This window comes from Pseudorca crassidens, chromosome 16 (genome assembly GCF_039906515.1).
Source record: "Pseudorca crassidens isolate mPseCra1 chromosome 16, mPseCra1.hap1, whole genome shotgun sequence".
Classification (NCBI taxonomy): domain Eukaryota; kingdom Metazoa; phylum Chordata; class Mammalia; order Artiodactyla; family Delphinidae; genus Pseudorca; species Pseudorca crassidens.
Genome location: NC_090311.1, coordinates 44,899,317 through 44,924,578, shown reverse-complemented (window position 1 = coordinate 44,924,578; position 25,262 = coordinate 44,899,317). Strand labels below are relative to the sequence as shown.

Below are 25,262 nucleotides of genomic sequence, written 5' to 3'. Positions count from 1 at the left end.
TTGGAATCGAATCGGAGTCGCTCTGACTGCAAAGACTAGTCTGTTTCCCTTAGTCCCAGCTTTCCCGGCCGCGGAGCAGCGAGCTGAAGCCGGTGGTCACCTCCAGGTCCTACACTCCCCCAAAAGGACCCTCTTAGCTACCCGGGACGCAGCTGGCCTAGCTGGCCCTCACCTCTAGGACCGACCTGTTTGTTTTTCTTTGGTTCTCATTCTGTTCCCGCCTCTGAGACTCAATCTTTCCATCTGCATAATGGGAACAGTAACCAGTCCCATCCCCGACCCTCACTGAGCGGCTGACTTCCTCGGTGCAGGTTAGGCCTACAAAGCAGGGCCCAGCGTAACCGAGAGGTCAAAGGCTGGGGCGCACCGCAGGCCCAGGAGCATCCCGGGCGCGGAGCAGGGGTGGGAGGGAGGGGACAGGGGGAGCGGCCGCGTGGGAGGGGACTCTGGTCAGAGCCCCGGGCCGCAGGCAGAATTCGGCTCCAGGCCCGCCCCTTGCCGCGCGCCCGCCCCGCCCCACCCCGCCCCGCTTTCGCCTCTAAAGTGCTGGGCGCGCGCCTCCTGCTGCCGCACTTTCACTCTCCGCAGTCGCATCCCCTCCACGTCCTGCCTCCGTCCACCCGCCGCCCGCTCTTGCCATGGATGCCAAGATCGTCGCTGTGCTGGCCCTTGTGCTGGCTGCGCTGTGCCTCAGCGACGGTGAGTGCGCCCGGCGACGGAGGCGTGGGCAGGCGCCAGGCTCTTGACTCCGTGCGGGGCCACGGCTCCTCTGCCCCGGCCCGCGCCGTCCCGAGCGAACCTAATCCGAGCCGCTTTGCACCCGGGAGGTCGAGGCAGCCCACCTCGCGGGGCGCGCTCCCTCGGCGTGCGGCGTTTGAGGTCCCCAGCGTAGCGCCCCCCGCGCTGAGGCTCGCACTCCGCTGCTGAGCTCGGGTTCCGGGACGCGGGAGCGGCCGCCAGACCTCGGGCGGGCTGCAGAGCGAGGTCGGGCAGGATAACTGGATGCGAGCGCGCCCAGGGCGCTTTCGGAGCCGGAGCGGGAGGGCGCGGAGGTGTGGAGCCGAGTCGGGAGCCGCGGGTCCCTGGCCCTTGACCATCCACCTCCCAGCTAGTGCCTTCCCGCGGCCCAGCTCGGTTTCCAGAGTAGAATGGGCTCCTGGCTCCGTGCGAGGCCACGGCTCCTCTGCCCCGGCCCGCGCCAAGGCCCCGCTGAGCACCGCGCTGGAGATGCGTTCTGCGGTTCCTGTTGGAGAGAGCGCTTTGCAAAGCCTGCCTGGCATCGCGACTTGCTTGTGGTGGCAATGCGATCGGGTACAGCTGCGAGGCGTCCCTCGCAGTCTTATCGTTCCGAGCAGCTGTCGGGTTTGCAGCGAACGCCTGGCTGCGCTTCTGTACCGCAACGCGGTCCGCAGCGACGCGGCGAAGCTGGAAGCGCGTCCAGACAGTGCCTTCCCTGCCTCTTTCTGGGGTCACCCAGGAGAGGCCCAGGGGCGATCTGGGTCATGCATGCGCCTGCCCAGCCCCCAAAACACACCTGCAGGCTGGCGCCTTTGTCGCCAGACAGGCGAGCACTGCTCTATCTCGGAGTGAGCGCTGCAGCAAAGTTCAGTCGCCAAGGCTTTAGGCCATGGGGAAAGGTGGTGTACCGTTTCACTGTGAGAGGGAGAGAGCTTTTTTCCTTTTGAGGCTTAAGCGAAATCTCACTGTCCTGTTACAGGACACCACTGCTGCAAACCAAAATAAACTGTTGCCTCTGAACGCACAAAACAAAACCATGTCAGCACGGTCAGGCCATGCTGAGCTTTCTTGGCTGCGAAGTTTCCAACGAATCCTGCAAAGGGTTGAAGGACACTGTGCTTGGTGCAGCTGAGGTCTGTGCAGGGCCCCAGGCCCTGGAGCAGTCTGCTAGGTGCCAGCTGAAGACCTCTGCTGCATTCTCACTGGCTGGTGGCTGACCACCTGGGAAGTGTTCTTTAAAAGTGTAGCAAGTTGCTGGTCAGAGCTGCAGAGAGACTGGCACCAAAGGGAATTCAGAATTTTTCTGTAAGCTGAAAAAGTATCCTAGCCTGTGTCTTTACATTGACACTGACACCCCCAACCCAGGTCATGGGGCACACTCTGGTTTGGGTATTAACAATTGAGTGGTTTGGTGAGAGTAGACGTGTCATCATCCAGCTGTGGGAGGAAATGGTGCTTCTTCTAGCTGCCCCCTCCCCTGGGGAACTGCAGAAGTGACTAGAATGCAAGGACCCAGGTCCTTGAGTTCTGGGCATGGCTGACCTGGGGGGAGCACAGAAGGAGTGGGGGCCTCATCCACAGACTCCTCCTGACTCTGGGAAGGGTTGGTTGCTTGCCCATCTGAGTTGCCCTCTTGGCAGCCAAGTGGCCAAGTCAGGGTCCTGGGCTCCCGCTTAGTCGGGCTCTCCTTGCACGCATAGGCCAGAATGAACTTTTTGACCACCTGGAGCCTGTGTACCCATGCTGGGTCCCCTTGTTCAGGCTCTGACTCGGGCTCCTGCCCTCCCTCCATTGGCTAACCTCAGCCAAGCAGCTGGGTCCCCGGATGCCCTGGGCTTCTAGGGGTTAAAGTCAGGGTGGGCCCCATTCCTAGGCCTGGCTGGAGGGGCTGGCTTGGGCGCTCTTGTCTCTGCATTAGAGTGGAAGGACTGCTCCGGAGCGGAGCCAAGTTCACCAGAAGCCAAGTTCCCCCGAGCCCTGGGTAACATCTGGACCAGTCAGGCCTCTTGCCTGTACACGGACCACATGCAAAACAGTTGGAAAAGTTAGTAATATTGACAAAAAGCTGGCAGGAAGGTCACCAGCTGGACACAGCACCTAGCTCTCTTGGTAAGAACACTTGGGGCTCTGTCACTTTAAAAAACCTGTTGAAATTCTCCACTTGACAGGCAGGCAACTGGGTCCTGGGAGCAGGAATAAAAATTGCCTTTGAAGGAAATGGATAATCCCAGGAGATGGAGAGGGGAGAAGAGAGAAAGAGAAAGCTTGTGTTCTGAGCTCAGAATGGGCTCTGATTTCTGGCCTGATCGCCACTGCTTCGCTAATGGACTCAGAACAGCATCTCAGGGACACGGGGGAGGAGCAGCCCCCATCTTGCACAGCGCTGCCCCCAGCAGCTGTCCTACTGTGCACCTTGCAGTCTGCTGCTCTGGGGTTGGGACCAGTCCTGCCTCACCAGTGGGCCCCACATGCCGGTTCTGCTCAGCTCTGAAGGACCCCTGAGAATTTCAGGGGAACCTGGAGGCAGGACACTCGGAGGGGAGACTTTGGCTCTTCCTTTACCCTGGCCACCCAGCCCCCAGCTGCAGGCCACTTTCCCAGGTGATCTGGTTACAGGGCCATACAGACTTCTGCAGGGACCCGGTACACTTGCTAAAAGCCAGGCCCCAGCAGCGACTTTCTGGACTTAGCCCAGGTGTAAACCTGAAGCCTGCTCCAGGCTCTCCAGTGCCACGAGTCACTGAGAGCCTTGAAGCCAGGCTTTCTTCTTCCTGGTTTTCAGGGAGTCGAGTTTGGTCTTGGGGGGCCAAGGTGGTCTGCTTTCCGCCTGACTTGTTGGCCATGCCATCTCTTGACGGAGTTCAGCCTTGAGGAAAAAAAATTAAGTCCCTCACTCACAGGCCTCCCCAGCTCTCTTGCCCCACATATGGAGCTTCAGAACCACCAGGAGCCCTCTGGGAGCTCTGTAAACAGGCAAACTTTTTTTTTTTTTTTAATCTCTGGACTAAATATTCTCAGACCTACATTTAATCCCTGATGAAAGGATCCACAAATTCAAATAATTTGGGGTATTATGTAGGGCTTGGATAAAATCTGCAGAAAACATGCACACATCCACGCACACACACACACACGCGCGCACACACACACACGCGCGCACACATACACGCACACACACATCCACGCGCGCGCACATCCACGCGCGCGCACACCCACGCGCGCGCACATCCACGCGCGCGCACATCCACGCGCGCACACATCCACGCGCGCACACACACGCGTGCGCACACACACACGCGCACACACATACACGCGCGCACACACATACACGCGCGCACACACACACACACAAAAGTCAGTACCCACCACCCACCCCCCGGGGCTTGCAATTCTAGACTTCCAGGGTGAGCTGTGGGTTCTGCAGGAGCCCTTTGCTAATTTACACTAATGAGTGTCAATTATGGTATTTTGCAAATTGGTGAATTGGCAAACAAAGATGTAATACAACCCAGGAGGCTGGAGCATCCCTGCACAGGCAATGAAAGCCACGTTTGCCTCCAGCCCTGGAAGTGCAGGGAGAAGATGGGCCCTTGCCTGCCCTCTGGGGACGCCCAGGTAGGAAGCCGGTGGGATTCTTTTGTGGTTGCCTGGGCTTAAGGTAAATGTGAGGACAGAGAAGACTGCAGGTGGGGGAGGGGAGCATTCCCAGGGGAGCTGCAGTGGCTCCTGGGAGAGAGCGAGCCTGGAGCCTCCTTCTTCCCCCTCCCTGGTCCCTGAATCCGGAAGTCTTTCTCAGTTGGCCATGGAGGAATTTATTTTGCAAAGAATAACTAGGAACCTCAGTACCTTGGACTGAAACAGTTCTCTCCTGTGATTAATGTCCTTCATCTTGAGACACCCAAGCAGGGGCCTTCCGATTTTAGCTTCCCTACCCTCCTAAGGTCCAGCTCTCCTCAGGTCCTTCTGGCCTCTTGCCCTGTAGAAGCTGAGCCTCAGCCCACTCAGAGCTCCCTGCGCTGCCCAAGGAAAAGGTCTCTGCCAGGATGCACCCATGACTCCTCCCATCGTTCCCCATCCTACCCTCATTCCACCGTCTGATCACTCGGCTGCAGACTCAGACACACTTGTATCCCCAAGGCCTGGCAGGATAATAACAAGCTGCTTTGTTCTCGTTACCTCTCTAGGGAAACCGGTCAGCCTGAGCTACAGATGCCCTTGCCGATTCTTTGAGAGCCACGTCGCCAGAGCCAATGTCAAGCATCTCAAAATCCTCAACACTCCGAATTGTGCCCTTCAAATCGTGTAAGTCTGAACATCCTCCTCCAGGGATGTTCCATTTGATGGCCATAGTAACACCTAATTCACAGACTTGTTAAAGCTAGAGAAATGACACATGCCGAGTGTCCAGGCTCGAACCTGGCATAATTAGAGGCAGCTGATAGTACCACCAGGCAGGAGTTTTAAAAGCTTCTCTTACCCTTGGTGCCGTGCTCACTCACAGAGGGTCCTTGCCTCTTCTTTCCAAGCTTCCTCCCTTTAGTGCAAGAGATGGGAGCACATTCAGATGCACCCTTAGACTGGAGAAACATGGGATTCACCAAAGTTTCTTTCTGCTGAAGTACAGTAAATTAGCCAGCCCCTTGCTAGTAACAGTTCTGCCAATTTCAGGGCTTTGGTGCCCTAATTTAATCCTTTATCACATAGCACAAACTCACAAGACTCAAATTCAGTTGAAGTCATCGTTAAACTGTTTGGTGAAACTCAAAATTACCAGCGCACTTAACTGCATTTTCTGAAAAGCCAACACACAAGGTTTCAGTTTTGCTGGTGTTGATGGCAGCTGCTAACATTTGATTTTATTCATGTGGGAAACGAGACATGCCAAAATCACACATACATGAGACACTAAGATCTCTCCTGGAGAGCAGGAGCCTGAACCAAGTCCAGAAAGAAAGCCACACGTGGCCGTCCATTGCTCGGCCCTCCGGTGCCCATGTGTCCCCGTGCTCGCTCACAGCGAGCTTGACCATGTGTCTAGATGTCGGGGAGTGGAGGCTCGGGGTCTCCTGGGCAGAGCTCACCTCCTGAAAAGTCCCAGCACTAAAAGCAAGACGGGAACACAGCAGTTGGAGCAAAAGCTACACCCATCTGACGACTCTCCACCCAACACCAACTGGTTTTAGGTTTGACTTTTCTTTTTCTCGAGCCTTTGCTGCCTTGAATGTGTTGGTCATTTACAGTATGCTTTAGGGCACTAGAAGACGAATTTTTTTGTTTTCATTTTCTTTGCTTGTAATAAAATACTCTCTTTTGAGAAGTATTTAATCAGATAATGAATTCAGCGAGGATGGGCCCACTTTGCAGTGCAGACTCTGTGGGTTCCCTTGCCTCGAGGTTGAAGGAGCCAGATAGAATCCTCATGTCTTTCCGGGCAAACACATTAACAAACAGCAATCCCCAGAATTGGACCTGGATACGCCTTGCTCTGAGCCAGGCCCTCTGCACAGCTCGTTGACTCAACAGGCAGGCTGTGTGAAGACTCCTGGTGTCCATGAGCCTCTGTGCTGGCCGCACGGGTCCTCCTAGACCCCGAGCGGCTGGGCGGTGGTGTCCTCGGGCTGCTTGAGATTACCTGGTACCCAGGGGCTTTATGGAGAGGGATCCAGAGACAAGTCCAGGTCCTCTTCCAGGAGTCTTCAGAGAGGGAGGCTCTGAGTAAAGGTGAGAATTGGGAGGAAGGTGCAGTACGAACTTTCAAAGAACAAATGAGACCATGAACATTCAGTGAACTTGTAAAATCTCTCTGGAAACCATTTTCTGGCAAACTACCTAGACTACCTCTCCCCCTCCCCCTCCCCCCCACTGCCCCTCCCCGCACTGTACTCTCACCTCTCCATCCCCCAGCCTATGCGGTACCCCTTTGTAGGTCTCCTGCCTCTAGGCTTACTCTTAAGTCTGTCTTCCATGTACTATCAAGATGGTCCATCAAAAGAAAAATCTGCTTCTGCCACCCCACAAGGTCCCGTCATAAACAGAATTGCAGATGAAGCCCCACTGCTTTGCCCCTTACATCTGGCCGTGGGCTTCTTGAATGTCCTGTCTCCCAAATTCCTCACATCCGTCTCTGCACTGTTACCCCTTTGGGCTATTTGCTCTTGCTTTTCCTCCCCCCTTTACTTCACTTGCCCAGCTCCTACTTATCCTTCAAAAGGCAACTCAAATGTTCCTGTGTGAATTCTCCCTGGACTCCTTAAAGACTTTTCTTCACTCCCCAGTGTCTCTGGGGTAAAACTTGCAGCACGGCTAGCACTGTCTCCCCAGCACACCTGGGGTTTCTGCCGAGCCTGAGCCTGCCAGGCGGGGCACCCCGCTCCAGTTGGGTCCTAACCTGGGTGTCGGATGAGCAGATGCCCAGGTCACAGCCACACTCCCCTCCGATCAGCTGCACACTGTCGCCTCTTCTGTTTTGCCAGGGCAAGGCTGAAGAACAACAACAGACAAGTGTGCATCGACCCGAAATTGAAGTGGATTCAGGAATACCTGGAGAAAGCTTTAAACAAGTAAGCACAACCACCAAAAAGGACTTTCCACTAGATCCACTTGAGGAAAGCTAAACCCATGTGAGATGAAAGGGCAAAGGTGCGGGGGAGGAAGGCCTGAACGGTGAGGACCAGGTGTGCCTGGGGGGCAGCGCACTGACCTGGGCACGGGCGAGAGGTTTGCCCAGCATGTAGACAACTGCATTTATAGCCTACGGTACAATATCGCAGCGTGTGTTCATCTGTGCCCCGTACCTTTCACATTGGCTGTTTTATAACTGGGGTTTTTCTAAGACATTGTATCATCCCAATAGCATTTCCCACCAGTCCGTTCCCTCATAATCATCACAATCATCATCATTCTAATTACCCTTTTTTAAATCGATGATTACTTCAAGCTTTGTATTTGGTTTGTTTTGGAGATTCTCCTTTTCTCCCCGGGGGAGTCTGAGCACAGTCAGGTGATGGCCAAGCAGGGAGCTCAGATAAGCATCCTTCCTCCAGACGCTGAGGCTCGGAGGAAGACTGTGGGCGACTCCAGCAGGGGGTGCCTCTCCTGAAATGACAACCCACGTGCTGACCAGTGCTAGGCAGCGGCCACTACCTTCGCCTCCTCTTTCAAGCTCAGTGATTGGACGGGTGGGCTCCATGCAGAACCGCCATCACTGGGGACTGTGCTCAGAGACCCTCTCCGGGTCACTCCCGGCCTCTTCCTGCCTCCCAGAATATGCTTTCATCTCGCTTCTGCTTCTCATTTCTCTACGCACCCAGCTGGAGGAGGGTGACCGCAGGGCTCCCACCCTGTGGCCCCCTCCTCCCTTTGCCCGCCCCTCCTCTGCAGGCCCTCTGTGAGATCCTTCTCTGGCCTCCTCCAGAACGGGGCTGGCCCTCTGCTGGGGGTATGAGATCATGCCTCCTCCTTCCCGTGAAAGACGGTCTTTGCAGAATCAAATGCAGTTTTCAATCTGAGAGCTTGCTTTGAGGAATTTGGTTTCTGTAATTGCCTCTGAAACCTACGTATGCCACGGAGGCTCTACAAACTCTGAGGTTTCTGAAATCAGCAGTGAAAAATTAGATGAATCAACGAGCCTCTTGCCACTAACCCCTCCTCCTGAAGCCACAAGATGGTTTCGGGTTCCAATCAGAAATGTTGGCGAGATGGAATCCCCTGCATAAACGTGATCCACAGATGGGCCTGGTGGTATTTGTAACTTTTTTGCAAGGCATTTTTTTATATATATTTTCGTGCACAATTTTTTAAACGTTACTTTAGTAAACAAATGTATTTCAGAATATATTTATAGTCGAACAATTCCTATATTTGAAGTGGAACCATATGAATGTCAGTGGGTTACATTTCTCTATTACCGTAAACTACTGGCGATTTGTAAAGAAATATATATGATATATAAGTGTGACTGCAGCTTTTTAATGTTACCCACAGTGTATTTTTCCACTTGTACTAAAATTGTATCAAATGTGACCTTATATGCACTAGCAATAAAATGCACATTGTTTCATGGTATAAACCTCCTACTGTATGTGGGAATTTATTTACCTGAGGTGAAGTCCATTAGTTGTCAGACTTGGGGCTCACACACATTTCTGGAATTTATTCGGATAAGCTGGCCTGCTGGTCAGGTGCCTTCCATCCCTCCTGCCGAGTTCACATGCAAGTGACAGCACATGGGCCTTGCTCAGGAGCAGATTAGATCTGCAGCTCAAGTTTTTATGTCTTTTTTTTTTTTTTTTTTAAACCCAGTAGAAGCAGTGGGGCTAGTTTTCTGAAGAATCATATTTGACTCACTAATTCCTCCTCCCCTTCTTACTGCTCCTTGGTCCTCCTAACATCCCCACGTAATCTCCAGAGACTCAATCCTCATCATATCCAGCTTTCACATCTTCCCATGTAAAAATCCCATCATTCCAGCCCATGGCTAATATCAAGCTTTCTCAGGAACAGGTGGCCTTACCCCATAAATCATTAAATACCATTCAGCTTGAATCATTTTAATGTGACAGTCAAGAGCCAATTGCTCTAATAAAGTTGCTGTAATAAAATTCTGCTAACCAGCTCTCTCCCTTGCCCTCCAGAACAATCCCAGTCATTCCCAGGGGGTGTGTGCACAGGCGTCCAGAAAGGAGAAGGTGGGATCAGGCTGCTTCCTTTCTCTCCTCCTGGAAGGCCATCTGAACCTTGGGCCTCCAACCTCCAAAGCTTATTCGATTTGAAATGCAGAGATTTTAAAGATAAAGCAGAGAGTTCAGCTCTGCATTGAGATGTAAAGAAGCCCTAGGAGAGCAGGTTGGGGTGAGACGGAAGACCAGTCCAGCCTGGCCCTGGGCGTGCCTTCCCACCCTTTCGGATCAGTTCACGGGTATCTGTGTTCTGGAAGCCCGTCTAACATTTTTTGGAATTGGGGAAAATGTCTAATTTATTTTAATGAAGTACTGACAGACAGTGCTTTGCCCGGGGGCCTCCAGACCTGAGACTAAAGACAGGGTTAAACAAATACACGGGCCACTTTTATATTGTGCAGACTGAGAAAGATTCCTGTTTATTTCAACGTTATTAATGGTTCTACTAATTTTATCTAAGGGGGCGCAGAGAAGAAAAAGTGGGGAAAAGAGAAAAGATAGGAAAAAAGAAGCGACAGAAGAAGAGAAAGGCTGCTCAGAAAAGGAAAAACTAGTTATCTGCCACCTCGAGAAGGACCACAGTGCACTCTGCTCTTGTGTCTCCCGGCGCTTTGTAAATCTGCCCCAACCCTCCTCCAGGGCAGAGCCCCTGCTTCCCGGGCGGGCGCTCAGACTTCCATGGGGGAGCAGCATTTTGCCGCCACTGTGGCCACCCCGGGTCCTGTATTTATGTGCTTTTTAGGGCCTTTCCTGGTCTGCTAAGTTAAGAAGAAAGTAGTTGTACAAAGACCGGGGTTGGAGTCTATGACACAGAGCCTGTGTGCTCAGGACTCTGTCTAGAACAGCCTGGGACTCCGGAATGGCCCAGCGCTCCATCTAGAATGGCCCAGGGTCTCTCTCCAGCATCACCCTGGGCTGAGGAGCCTCCACCCTGCCCTCCGCTCCCTCTCTCGCAAGGCCCATGATCACGAGCGCTCAGAGCTCACACAGCTCCACACCCTTACGATCTGCGTTCCCGTCTGGGGCCAGCGTGTGGCCACCTGGCCTGTGCACAGAGCGGCCCGCTGGCCCAGCAGCCGGCATCTCACCCAGCAAGGGCCATGTGCCTGATACCCTCTCACCTGCCACTGCCGGTGGCATCACTGCCTTTGCGGGGCAGAGCTGGCTGTGGCCATGCCATTTGCAGGCGGTAACTGACTCCTTTCCCCAAATGCCTGCTGCCTGGCTCTCCACCACTCTGCCACCTGGGGTAGGACTTTTCTGGCCTCTCCCTCCCTGGGCCTGGGGCTGTATGAGCGGCTTTACCTCCAAGCTTGGGCGGGTTTCTTCAGACCGTGTGGGGAGAATGGCTGACGGCTCCGCATTTCCAGAGAGCAGTTGTGGAAATGCTTCTCAGGGAGCCTCTTTGCAGGGCAATTCACTCTGTAGATTCTTTAAACGGGTCCCTGATGCAGAGGAGTTGTGTGAAGGGCCTGTAGCTCTGGGGACCCCTAGCCTATCCCCTTCCCCCTTCTGCATGACCCCAAGTGATTAGGTTCTGGGACGCAGCTGCCTCGGTCCTCACTCACCACCCCGACCTCAACACACATACACACGCAGATTCAGGGCTGAGCTTTCTTGCCAAGTTTCTCTAATTTGGACTGGAAGGAGGGGGATCACAGGGGAGAGCAAGGCCCTGATTTCAGTAGTGCTTTGAAAAGGGAAACCTTGAATATCTACTCTTCTCCCCATCCCCCTGTCACACATGGACACACACTCACCCTGTACCCCAGACCCCTGGTCATAATTTCAGTACATGGATCCAGAAAGACGACATGGTTGAAGGATGGGGCACATGGATTTCAGGAGAAGAAACCCAAGGTCCTTGCCTGTCACCTGGGTCACAGAGCGCTGTGTCCCCCTCACGCTTTAGTGCGCTCCTTTTAATTGCAGCATAAGGAATTACAGCCATTACTTTTCCTCACTGGAGAAGTGTCCCCCTAGGGCACTGTAGCCAAAGACTTTTACTTCCCACTGCCATCCCTTGTACCTGGCTAACTCCCCCAGCCTGTGGCCCTCTTGCCAGCAACAGGGATGGCAGGCCTGCTCCCGGGCGTGTGGGTTGCCCACTTACCTCATCCTGCCTGTGGTGCCTCCGAAGGCCTCTGCATGGCTGCTGGGCTACCCAGGGCTGCAGTCCTTTCCGTGGAAGCCAGCAGCAGTTCTTGTCTGCAGGACCTTGGCCAGGGTAGCGCTACTCTTACAAAAGCACCTGCAGAGGGTCAGACCTGTGACTCCACGCTCCCTTTTTCACACCGCAGGAGCAGTACATTTCTGTGCCAGAGAGGGTGACAGGTCTGTTCTGGGAGAGCTGTTTGCCCTGTAGCAGCTGTGGGTCAAGCTATTGCTTCCCTGAGGTAAGCAATAGCTTACAGACTGCTTTCTGCAGTGCCCAGGGAGACAGCACGGGCCACCTCTCCTGGGGGAGCCAGGGCTGCGGGGACTCAGAGGGTTGGACCCACATTAGAAAACATAGGCAAGCCCCTGTCTGTCCTTATATGACTCCATTGGCCCTGGGGCCTCACTGTATCTGACCAGCGGGCCTCAGCCCCGCTGAAGGCAGGGTCGTCGTGGAAGAGCCGAAGAGCTGGACCTCCATTCCGTTGTGGGTTGAAACTGACTAGGCAGCGCTCGCGCGTCTGCCACCAGGTGCGCATGCGCGGTCCCAGTGCCGGCTGCCTGGGCGCCTAGCTCCGGGGCCACTCCGCCGCGCCAGCCCAGAGGTCCTGGGGCTTAATGTCTATGCTGGGCTAAGGCATCGCACTTCGTCCTGCCTTGTGACCACTGTGCCATGCCATCTCCGTGCCCTTGTTCGTCCATCCGCCCTGTGCTTGCTGTGCCCACCTGCCCTCTCTGCTTCCCGCCTTCCATCCGTCCTTCGCTTCCGCCATGCTGTCTCTCTCATTTCAGTCCCCCTGCTCAGGGTCTCGGAAGGCAGAAGCACCACAGAGATTTGGAAATCAGGGGTGTGTCCCCGGCTGGAGCGGGGTTCAGCGTCTCAGGTGTGCGGCCCGACCACTGCAGGAACCCGCCTTAATGGTGTCTCCCTCTGTTCTTGTTAACAGGAGGTTCAAGATGTGAGAGGCGCAGGTTGGGTCAGACGCCTGAGGAAACCTTACAGTAGGAGCCCAGGTCTGAAATCAGAGTTAGGAAGGGTCTGTAGCTAGCCACCCCCCTGCACCCAGGCAGGCCTGAATGCATTTCCAAGAGCCTTGTCTTGCACAGTTTGTCTTACTTCACCATTTGATTATGTAGCAAATATATGGCGTTTATTTCTCATTTAGTCTGATTATCCAGTGTCACTGGCGACAGATAGGAACTTAGATTAAGGCCATTCTTTTACCTGCTTTGTTATAATATCCTTCCCGGAACCCCTTATCTAGCCAGAGGTTTCTGAGCTGTGCAGGCTGGAACCCCAGACGGAGGGAGCCTTGCCCACATCACCGTGTCCAGGGTGGAGAGCCACCAGGAGGTGTCAGCACCAGTGAGCGTGGGCAGACCTTAGTGAAGGCTGCCCTGTGCAGGGGCGGAGGCGGGTGGGGGAGAGGTTCTGGGGAGCCAGGCAGGAGCCTCACCCTTCCTCAGGGTGAGAGCAGGGTTCTGCCTCTTTGGCGAGTACCGCAGGGCTTCCCTGAGCTGAGGCAGGCAGGAGTGTGAGGCCAGGGCAGGGTGAGATTCACCCCTCATCCCAAGCTCTCCTCTACATCCCATCACGTCCTTCTCATCATTCTCTCTCTCATCCATCATCATGTGTATCCAAGACTGTCTCCATGACCCAGGAAAAGGACTCTCTCAAGAGCAAAGCTTTACTTTAAACTGGGCACCAAGAAGTAAATCAAAATGTCTCGTGTTACCTGGTCCTGGAAGCACTGTGCACGTCTGTGGCTTGTTTGGAATATTGTCCATTGTCCAATCCTGTGTTTTTGTTCAAAGCCAATGTCCTCGGTGCATGCACTGTCAGTTCCTTAAATGCAAAGCCTGAGAGTGAGGAGATGCCCCTTGGGGCCTTTGACCAGATTTTTGATTAGGGCTGTGATCCTTTTGGATGGAACCTTGTTTTCCCCATGATCACAAACCCATGTTGGATCAACAGAGCCCAAGGGAATTCGGTTTGCAGCAGTATGACCTTCGAGGATGCAGACCCTCAAGGCGTCTGTAACTGTTGGTACCTCAGAACTACAGAGAGTTTTGTCTTTGCGGTGTCAGCACTGTTTGGGGAATAACAAGAAAAGAATTTTCAACTTTTTTTTGGTTTTGAAAGCCCAATCCCTAAAATAATCAATCCTGGACATGAAGATTCCTTCCCGATTAAAATCTAACCTCATTTTTTTCACCATTTGATGATCCCATCATCTCTTAACTTGGCACAGTGGCCCCTGGACCTTCTCTGCTGCCGCTGTCATCTTGTGCTTACAGGATGTCCAGCAGGGCATTCCTCTTAGAAAAGAATGGGCTGGTTGGGAAAGTAGCTTAACAATCCTGACGTTTAGGGTGTTTCCCTTTATTGAGAGCAGTTTGTAGAGCTGCATTAAACAGTTTAAAAATCTCACTTTCTGAAAAGGAGGCACTTGAGGGCTTTTGGCTTGTTTTGTTTTTCATTTGGTCTCACTAATACTTTTCCCCTCTGGTTAAGTTTTTTTTTTAATTAAGAAAGCAGAAAAAAAAGAAGGGCAAAACAAGGAAATGTATCAATTGACAGGATGATGTAAACAACATGCAGAAAGGATATTCTTGTAAAATAATCTTGAATTGTAGGTGTTCTCAGATTTAATAACCTTTGGGTTATCAGTACCATGTGTTAGGCATTTCCATAAATATGCCTTTAAATTAGATCTTCATGCAAATAGACGCAAATCCATCAACCAAACAAAAATTCACATCCTCAAACCAGCTTTGTTATATTGAAAACAATAGAGTATGGAGGGGCCTTTATTAGTTATAAGGGATACAGAGCTGGTTTCAAAACCCTCTTCTGAAGTTAACCTGTCACTACAGGCCTTCTGAATTATACATGAAATGATCTAATTTTCAGTGGGAGAGTCATTTTCCAAGTAATTCAAGACATTTTAAAATCTCATGGAAATTTTGGAATTACCATCCCCTGGAACCCATGAACCAGAACCATTAAATCTCTTTCTCCAAGAAAATTAACATGGCCCTAAATAAATCTTGACTACAGTTAAGAATAATTTTTGTTTCTCCCCTATAGGGGGAAAAAATAGATAAGAGGGGAAACTGCAGGAAAAATGATTTGTGTGACAATCCCTCTACTTGCAATCTGCTCCTGAGTGGAGACTGCCCAGCTAAAGCAAATATGCATTTAAATAGTCCATTTGCAAAGGAAAAGGCTCTCCTGATCCCCTTTTGCTTTCAAAATACAAGTGGATCACTTTGATTAGGGGTCACCTAGCTGTTCTTCCTGGTCCAGTGCTGCCTCTACCTGACCTTCCCTTGGGCTCCGTGTAACCTCCAGGGTGGTCCTCCACTGCCAGCCTTTGCATCAGGACCCAGGCAGAGAAGACGTGGGGGCACTGAACTCACAGACGTGCTGTGTGTTGGAATCCGAATTTGTGCCTTGTGTTGTTTTGCACCGTTCTTTGTCCCACTCCGGCCAGGTGCTGAGACCCCAGCGAGACACACGAAGGACCCTCTGCTTATCTGCCTGTCCTCCAGAGAAAGGAGGGCCAGCTTTGAGCAGAGGGCCTGAGTAGCAAAAGGTTGCAGTCCCCACTGTGTGAAGTCCAGAGAACTTCTAAGCCTTTTCACTTGATCCGATTTGACCTTCCTTTTCTGACTGCCCCCTGGTGTTATCACTATGGGATCTCTCACTGGGAGTTCATCACCTTTCCCAGGTGGTGCATCCTTTTGTAGCTGGATGAGAATTGTGGGGTCCTGATCTCTCTACACATATTCCCTGGGAAATTTCCCATCCCTGGGAAATGTTCCCTGGAAACCTTCAAGTCCCCTAAGGAGACCACTGACATTGTCAAGTTGAAAAATCCCATAGACTGTTACTCTGCAACCTCGCTGGACTCTCAGTCTCTGAGCGGTGATGGGTTCAGTGTTAAATGCGATAAATACTGTATTTTGTATTGTTTAAACTGCATCTCCCACATAATGTGAAAATGGTCCAGGAGAAGGCAGCTTTCTATATGCAGTGTGCTTTTTTTTTTTTAACAAGTAACAACTCCTTTTGAGAAACAACAATTTCTACTTTGAAGTCATATCAATGAAAAGATGTATATGCACTTATAATTTTCCTAATAAAGACATGTACTCAAATGTAGCAGCCAACGGTTTGAAATTAGTGTTACCATTTGGAACTCTCCAGACTTGGTTTTTCTTCCTCAAACCCAACACGGAGGGGTTATGTAGTTCTAGCTGCAATAGTCAGTGAAAAACAGGCCATTGTAATCATACTCATCATAGGCAAGAATTCTGGGGGCAGACTTGCGTCTCCTAGTCTGTGTACTTAGCAGGGGGAAAGGCTCTCCCTTTTCGCTGAATGTCCCTGGTTTTGCGGGAATCCCTTCTTAAAAGCGAGCCAGCCCGCTACTCCAGGAGGGATAGTTTTGTGCAAGGGCCTGGGTGTTTGCCTGTCAGCCGTGGGGAAGGAAACTTCCACTCTGTACTTCTCTGGTTTAGTAGAAGGCAACAGAGGCCCCGTCCCCGAAGGCATGGCCAGACACCCAGCACCTTTTGTATTTTCTGTCCTGCACCGGGGCCTCTGCTGGAAGCCAGTTGCTGATTCAGCCAGCAGTGTCCTGAATACTGGGGACAGGGGCTGAGCCCAACAGACAGGGTTCTGTCCTCACAGAGGTCGGTCAGCCTTTCCCATTTTCCACCACATCCTCTCTGATCCAGTCAACCATGATGGAAAGAAGAGGCCAGCACAAACCCCCCAAATCCAGATTGTTCTGTCCTCCAGACCCTCTTGCCCACATGCCCAGATGTGACCACGTCACCCCTGTGCTCAGTACATCCCGGCTATTTCTAGGGTGACTGCAATGTGGTTACCAAGTTGCAGATGAACTGGAGGAAGAAGGAAGGATTAGAGAGACCACGTCAAGAGGCGGCGTGGCGTCCTGGGACAGGCATGGGAGTGAGGATTAGCAGGCCAGTGCTTGAACCCTGGTCTTCTCTCTGCTCACTGTGTGACTTGAGGCCCTTGCCTGACTCTCAGTCTCCCCATGTAACGCTGGAGCTTAGAATCACCAAGAGCTGTGAGGATTAGACTGGGATCCTTCTCTCTCACCCCACTGCTCCCCGGGGTCTACAGTGTTGGGATAAGATCCTGCCTGCCTCTGCTTAGACCCTCAGCAAAGCTCTGATACCAGCTGGAGCTCAAAGTGATCTTAGAAGTTGAGCTTTACCCACTTAGCCAACAGATGGGGGAAAGTCTGTTGGTTGGGTCTTGTAGGTGTCCCGGTGCCTGTGCGGTGCTGGCCCCAGCATGTCCCACCACTATCCTGGCAGTGGGAACTCACAACCTAACCTCTGGATTAATTCCACGGAATGATGTTGACTCTTCAGAATGATGTTGCATTAAAAAATAATAATAACGAATAACTGGACCCATGTCCTACCATGCTTTACACAGCAGATGGCCCCCCTTTAGCCAGCCGACAACACCCGCCACGCCAGGCCCGGTACTAGGTGGGCAGTGTGGATACCGTGGTGAGCAAGCTGGCGTGCCCCCTGATTTCAGGGAGCCTGTAGTCTGGGGGACTGTCTTGCAATTAAGTGAGCATTTTCGTAAAGCTTGGTAATGTAGGTCAGGGTGCATCCAGGGGTCAGGGAAGCTTAGAGCACCATCGAGGGCTCCTTAAAAGAAGTGCTGCTGAAGCTGAGACCTGAGAGAAGTAGATTATTTCCAGGGAGGGGAGTATCCACTGACCCATGAGGACTGCCCTTGTGAGCCCACATGGTGTCCTGCTGTGAGTTAGAAATGGGAGCCTATTCTGCCAGGGGTGCAGCTCCCACGGGAAGCCCAGCATGACGGCAGAGAGAGCTGGATTTCAGCCCTTCACTCCCCTGCTGCACCCTTGCGTAAGGCACAAACTGCACACGGCGGCTGAGCAGGGCTGGGCCCCCCACGCGGATGGGGTCCTGACAGCTGGGAAACGTGATAAAGGGGTACCCTCGGTACAGCTGACTGCGTGGTTTAGACACCTGACCCTGGCTGCCCGGTCCAGTTTTCTGCCCCGGGAGTGCAGAGTTGTGATTCACACTTCATCAGGTTCTCCGGGTTTCTCTGGGCCTACAACTGAGAGCCTCGTTCTCGGGAGTGTGGGTAGCTGGAGAGAGAGAGACGTAGAGGGAGGTACAACTGGATGAAACAGACTCAGGGAGAGAAGGGGGGTGAGAGAGCAGGAGGCCCTAGAGGCAGGTGAGAAGTAGACAGGGAGGTCCAGCCACACCCCCTGTCCTCGGCTTCTGTGTGTTCCAGATGAATCCCTGTCAAGAGCTAGGATGAGGATTTCTCCTAATTACACCCAAATAACCATCATTGGAGGCAATTAGACAGGCATAGGGGGCAAGGCAGGTGGGGAGCAATGAGGCTCTGGACATGGGCTCGCACTTGCACAAGGAATCATTTTGGAGACCTCCCTCCCTCCTCCCCAGCCTCCCCAGGGGTCTTTTCTGGGGTTTGTCCCTGGCTTCAACTTGAACTCCAAGGAAAGACCCCTCAGGCCTGTGCTTGCTACTTTGTTAAGACTGATAAATGACCCAGAAGCATCCCCTAAGCCCCTCCCCACATAAAAAAGTACAGATTCTGTTTAGGACCAAGATGCTCTTCCTTCCCTGAAAAGCACCAACCCAACCCGCCCAGCATAAATTGTGGTGAGATGGCTGAGCCGTCAGCCTGTGGAGAGCGCTAGCCCAACCCCAGAAGTGTGGAGAGGAGGCTGCAGTCCACCCACAGCCTATGTGTCCAATGAGAACAAACTGGGACAATGGATTCTCAAGTGCATCCATCCCCAGGGCATCCCCTGCCGGGCTGCAGGCTCTGTAACGTCCTGTTGAGGATGGGGGAGCTCTGCGGTGAAGAGTGCTTGTCATAGTGGGTGTTTAACAAACATTTGATATGTGAGCTGATGTCCTCGAGTTGTGAGGCACCAACAGACCCTAGCAGCAGCTTCCCGGGCAAGCCACAACCAAGCCCTGGTGTTCCTACCTGGCACTGGAGCTAATCTCAAATTCCAAGGAGGTTGTTCTGCTAAGTTTCCAGAAGTTAACACTCATTTTAGAGCAAATGAATTGCAGCTACCTCTCGGCCCGTGAAACCAAACAGAAACATAGCAGAGTGAAGCCCTAGATGGAGGGGGGAGAGTAGAGTGGCAAGGGGTGCTTGTGGGTGGGAGGAGCCTTGGATTCGTAGTGAAAGCGAGTAGCTGCGGATTGCTGTATGACCCATCCCCAGTTCAATCTAACTCAGTCCACAGGCCGCCTGCCTGCACCTCTGCAGCTGACTGGAGCTCAGAGAAAAAAGTACATCCCCGCCATCCGGTCTGTTTAAATTCCTGACACTCACCACAAGTGGGTCCTTAGTGCCGCCCGGATGCTACCACACTTCCCTGTTCCATTTCTCCTACTTCTCCTGGGTGCTGATTCCACACTTTCCTCTCTCTTTAAGTCTTCATCTCCCTCTCCCTCCACACTCCCAGCTGATGGTCTGGCTTCTATGTCAGAATGAAAGGAAGAGGTAAGAAGGGAATTTCCGTGAGCTTCCCCTCTCGTCCACTGTCTGTCCATCCTGTACCCACTGTCCCTGCTGTCACCTGGGAGTGGTGCCAAGTGCTTCTCACCTGCAAAAGAACATTTCTCCTAACTTCCCCCGTCTCCTACACCATCAATCTTTCACTGTCTCCGTCATGCCAACATGCTATGATAGCGCCCTTGGAAAGCAAAACAAAGCAAAAATAAAAACAGCCTCTATACTGTATCTTCTACCCCTAGGTCCCCCTACAACTTCTACAGTATTTCTGTTTCTTATCACACAAAAGTCCTCAGAAAAGTTGCCTGTATTTCCTATGTCCACCTCCTTTCCCCCCCCCCTTATCCTTCCTGAACCCACCCTACCACTCACTCCACTAGGGCTGCTCTTTGTCGAGGGCGTCGTTGGGCCCCGTTGGGAAATCGAATGGTCGCTTATCAGTCCTCAGCTTCTTCAGTCTCTTGGCATCATTGGACATCGTGGAACACCCTCCTGGAAACGTTTTCTGGTTGGCTGTCAGGAGACCACTCCTGACTGTTTCTTTGGCTTCATGCCTTCTCGTGTCTCTTTGCTGCTTCCTTCTCATCCTCCAGACGTCATCCAGACAGGAACACCCCGGGACTCAGTCCTCAGATGCTCTTCTTAAGCACCAGGTGAACTCACTCACTCTCTTGGCCTTGAACTCCATGTGAAGGTTAAGGAAACCAGTGATCTCTGTCCTGGACTCTCACCTTGTAAACTCAGCACCTCCTCTGAAATTTACCATATGCAAAATGAAACTGCTAATTCCCAATTTTCCCCCAACCTGCTCATCCCGATTTCTGCAAATAACAGCTCTATTTCTTCCAGTTGCTCAGGCCAAAACCTTTTAGTTATCTTTGATTTACTGTATTATCTTACAGCCCTCAGCTAAACCATTACCAAACCCAATTAGTTGCCTTCAAAATATATCCAGAACCCAATCACCATGCTACCATCTGATCCAAGCCACAGTCATCTCCTCTTTGAATCCTTACACTAGCCCCTAAGCTGGCCCACCGTCATGTCCTGCAGTGTCCTCTCAACAGCAGGAAGGGTGGCCGGGCATGGTGATGTCACCCCTACTCAGACCCTCCAGTGGCCAACAGAGGCTTACCCCTGTGGGCCCCTGTCATCTCTCTGATGTCACCTCTCTCTACTCTGGCCACGCTGGCCTCCTCTCCCTTGAACAGGCCAGGACTGCCCCTGGCAGAGGACCTTTGCACTTGGTGGTCTCTGCTTAGAAACCACATGGTTTACCCCCTCCCTTCCTTCCGTCTCTGATCGCCACCAGCTTGTCAGAAAAGCCTTTGCAGACCCCCGATCCTGTACAGCAGCTCCTCACCTGCATGTACCCTGGCACCTTATCCTGCTTTTTCCTGTCCACAGCACCACCTGCCCTGTTTACTTGCTTGCGGACTGCTTCCCCACAGGAGAGGTTTAATACCACGCAAGAAGAGAGGGGCTTGGTCTGTTTCACTCACTAATTATTCTTCTTTGCGGCTGGTACATAGAAGGTACTAAAGCAATATTTTTTGAATGACTGCCTGATAAATCAACAGGATGCTAACATATTGGATGTTTTCTTTGCTTATCTGTAAAATAAAGATAGCAATGCTCGCAAGGTTGTGCGTTCATTCATGCACCCAAGGTCACACTGGTAAGTCATTACTTGCATCCAATTCATCTTACTCTACTGTCCGTATGTCAGTGGTCACACACATGACCCTTCTCTAGAATCCCCTGTGCCTGACCCTTCCCCCTGAAGTCCCCATCACATGAAGAACTATAGTGGTTCATTTCCTGTGAGTCCAGATTAAAGAATCATCCCTTTCCCCAGAGGCCCCTCCTTCTGAGCGTTCCTCCCCGCTGTGAGGATCTGCACACGCTCCCTGTGCAGACCACAGGGCCGGTGAGTGCTGAGCTGGGGTCCAGTTGGCCGGGGGCTCAGGGGGAGGACGGCCACAGCCAGTACAGGTCCCCAGGGACGAGATCTCTGCTGCTGGCGTTTCATCACAGGCAGTGGATGGCTGGCCAGACCTTAGGACCCAGCAAGAACCCTAGAGGAGCACGATTCCCGAAATACTGAGCAGAAAAGAACAATCTACAGGGGTCAGCTACAGGAAACTGAGGCTGTGTGACCACAAATGGACACGAGTGGGAAGTGACAGGCTGGAGGGGTTCCAACCTCCATAACCATCAGGATTCCCTGCCTCATTTCTAGGGGTGCCCATGTCTTTCCCACTGCCCTTCCCAAGTGGAGGGCTCCAGGTACCTGGATGCTGCTGGCTTGGCCTGAAGGCGGATGCTGGCAGCCAGACCCAGGAGGAGGTAAGGCCAGGGGCTGAGAGCTCAGGAAGGTGGGTGGCAGCAGGGGCTGTGCTCAGCTTTCCTAAGCAGCAACAAAGCACTGCACTGCCACTGGAGAAGTTGCTCAGGGGAAGGGGTGACCTGTCAGCCGAGAAGGCCCCAGCTGCAGCCACAGGCTCTCACCTTGTCCTGGCCTCTTCCCGGGCATTTTCCTGAACACGGGAACATCAGCCCAGGTCACACAGGCTTGTAGGCCGTGAGGAAACAACCATTCTGAGCATTCCTGAGCTGTGGGGGAGGGGACTGTCCTTCCAGCCACTGTGGGAGCCCCCAGCACCAAGCCAGGTCCTTGGCACCTAGGCACGAGGGCTGTGAGGGACCAGCTCTTTCCAGTTCTTCCCCTGACAGATCACCTGCCCAGCCAAGGCCTGCCCCCTGCTCAGGAGGCCAAGGGGAACCAGGGGCTAATGCATTCACCACGCGTTTCCTATGTGGGCAGGACAGAGTTCCCGGGGGGAAAACAAACCCCTCGGTCAGGTGCTTTCCATCCTGCTGACATTTCTGGTGCCGCCTGCACCTGCCAGGCCCATAGCAGTACTTTCTAGGCATGGTCTTCTTGTCCTCCCAACAATCCCACGAGAGACCAGCCCTCTCCCGTGTGATGGACACAGGTCTGGGGCGGCCATGGAGCCTTCATGCCTCAGAGCTGGGACGTGGAGGGGGCATTTTGGCTCCAGTGCACCAGACAACCCGTCCTTGCTGTTTGCAAAGCGGGGCCCCGGGCAGAGGCGGGGCGCAAGGGCTGCTGGGTTTCGGATCCCTTCTGCCCTATATGGGCCAAGCGTATTTCCAGACCTTAAATGAGAATCCATGTAGAAGAAACGCTAGGCAGACTCTGGCTGTGATGTCAGTATAGCCTGTCAGAAGCAGCAGTTTTTAAAAATGAAACAGCACTGAATAGAAAAGAAGAGAATAAATTGGAAAATACGGGAATATGTCACACTTACTAAAGGGAAGAACAATTCACACTCGTGTGGGTATGTGTGTGTGTATGTTTCATAACGTCAAATGCAATTTTTATTGTAGACAGTGGTCAAAAGTGTACTGGTCTTGTGTACGTACAACCCAGTGATGAATGTGTCTCACCCTCCCTGAGCAGAAGGAAAGAAGTTAGAGGATAGCACTAGATTTCCTTGATTCAATGAGTTAAAAAAATTCTTATGTTTCTAAAATGAGGATGCAGTAATAATAACAGTATGCATCAAATGGCTACTTACTTTTTTTTTTCTTTCCTAAAGAGCTGTAGGCTTCTCTAGAATAGCAAAATCAGATCTAACCTACCGTGTACTTTTCTGGCCCATGTTCTCAAGTGGCAGGGGAGCAGGAGCCAGATCCCCACCATTATGCCTTTCCAGGGAGTCCAGTTCCAAAGGGGACCCCAATTGACCTCCCCAAGCCTGGTCTGTACGCAGGAAGCCCAAGGAGCAAGGGCCTGGAGCCTGGGTTCCAGAGAGGGTAGGGCCTGAACCTCAAGGTTCCCGAAGAGCGAAGCCAGAGGGAGTAGTCCCCAGGGCAATAAAGAGTATCGGTGATGCTGTTAAAATGCCCTTTCAGGGTCCTTAAAACTGGAGTGATCCTGGCCCCCGATGTGCCCAAACAGTCCCAGTGTCTGCCTATTGTCCCAACAAAATCACTAATAGTGCCCTTTCTCCCTCAGAATGTCCTAGTTTGAATGACAAATTATATGGCCGCCTTATCAAAGGAGGAATGAGTGTGTGGACTCTGCTAAGCTCATGCCTGCTTCTCCCAGCCCTCGTTCCCCTCTTTCTCCTCCCTTCCCTTCAGGAAAGCCTGAACAAGCCTCAGGTTCCTGTCCCACTTCCTCCCCTGGCCCTCATCTCCTCTGCTCACCCAAACCAGAGCTGCTTTCTGGGCTATCTGAATCCCTGGCCCAGCCTTGGGCCCCTCATTCTCCCCAGAGGCCAGGTACAAGATAGGGCAGCTGGCCCAGGAAGAGGAGACATCACAACCCACAGAGCTTTGGAAGAGTCACTGGACCCACAGTCAATGCCCACCTGTCTCAGACTACACTGGGGACCCAGGGAAGCCTTTGTACCTCCCTGAGCCCTGGTCTCCTTGTCTGTGGTTCCTCATCTGGAGCTCACAGAGAGGGGAGAAGGGACAACCCTGGATTGCCCTGGAGGTGGGCAGGGCAGGCGCCTGAGTGCAGGGAAGCTACCAACGTTGCATTCATTGCATCTTCCTTGTGCCCGGCACACAACACACACTAATGGGTGCTCACTGCAAGGGAGATGGTGTTCCTACTTTGCACATCAGAAAAGTCAAGTTAAGCACTTTCCCAAGCCATGTGTGTAAAAGTAACAGAACTTTGAGTCTCCACATGTTTTATTGCACCATCTGTATCACCAGTTAGTCCTCCTTCCTGTGTGTCTCAGAAGTAACCATCAGCCGTGAAGGGATGAAAGGGAGGTGCTGGGGTGGGGAGGGGTTATGATGACAGGCGGGAGTCACTTTGAGCCTAAAAGGCAATGGACACTCTTTCACCATCCACTTAGCTGGGGGCTGCCCAGGGATAGAGGGGTGACGTGATCGCGACTCTCATGGGGTCTGCACATGCAACGTATGCAGAAGTGTCTCCTGGACGTGACCCTGTTGACTGACATACCCCCAGCCACGCGCAGCCATGGACTCAGGAGTGTGGGTGGAAGAAATGCATTCTTGGGTTGGAAAAGGGGTGGGGGTTAGACCTTGCCCTGAGCAGGCGGCATGGAGGGAGCCAAGGTAGAGGCTGATAAAGAATAACAGGAATAACAAGGACAAGAATGATGCCCGCTAACGTTCCCCACATGCTGATTGTGTGCCACACAGGGCTGGCTGCTCTAGGTCTGCGACCTCATTCAAGCTGGGAGAAAGGGAGTGAGCTGCTCAGGGCCACGCAGGATCAGTGGCAGACGCGGCCCAGAGCCACCCCATCTCTGCATGGTGTGGGCTTGAAGGCTAGCGATGGGGGCTCTGCAGCTTGATATGTTGGGTTCCAGGGAGTGCGGTGCTGGGCTGGGGTTCCCCTCCCTGTCTTTGCCCCTCAAAGCTGCCAGCATGAGACTCTTTCATTTTTCAGGGCTGCCTCCCACGTCCTCCATTTGTAATCAAACCCATATCTTTATGAAGCGCCAGGGGCTCTTGGTGACGTTCATCCCCTCAGCTGTCTGTGTTGAGGGTGTTCCTTTGCTGGAGACTAGACTGGGATAAAGGGTTAAAGCCCACCCCACCCCCCGTTCAGCTTTTTCCCTAGGGCTGTCTCCCAGTGGGCTCCTCCTGGGGTGGCCTGGGCTGTTTGAAGTACCCAGGGCAGGATGTTCTCATGAAGCCAGGATTCAGGAATTTTTTCAGATTCATGTGGTTAGGCTCTGTCCTCGGCCTTAGGGTACACAGGCCCACAGTCCACCCACCCTGGGCTCAGCCTGTTGCTTCCTTTCCCTTCCTCATCCCCATGCTGCTCTCTGTCTGTAGTCTCACCCCATCCACAGGGACCCCAGCTCCTAGCTCAGCCCTTCTCCAAGATTTCCCACTCACCCAGGGCTTTGGGCCCTGTTCCCCTGGGCCCATCATCAAGAGTCACCAGCTCTGCCCAGTTTCATGGAAATTTCCAGCTCCTAAGGCTCCATCTTGGGTCTACCACTCGCTCATTGCAAGAAATTTTAATTACTTGCTGAAGAAAATATTTAAACAAACAACTGAGG

The 25,262-nt window shown here is 52.7% G+C and overlaps 1 protein-coding gene across 6 annotated transcripts in view; it reads left to right on the top strand.

The window, feature by feature from the left end:
* The first annotated feature begins 543 nt into the window (after positions 1-543).
* CXCL12 (C-X-C motif chemokine ligand 12) overlaps positions 544-25,262 on the top strand; it is a 28,362-nt gene continuing 3,643 nt past the window's right edge. The window contains exons 1-4 of one of the 6 annotated variants that reach the window (XM_067710177.1): positions 544-699; positions 4,923-5,040; positions 7,212-7,298; positions 21,416-21,522. In XM_067710177.1, coding sequence (XP_067566278.1) covers positions 639-699; positions 4,923-5,040; positions 7,212-7,298; positions 21,416-21,522 — 373 coding nt within the window. In that variant the 5' untranslated portion in view covers positions 544-638. The other 5 variants (XM_067710180.1, XM_067710178.1, XM_067710182.1 and 2 more) reach the window with 5 other exon arrangements.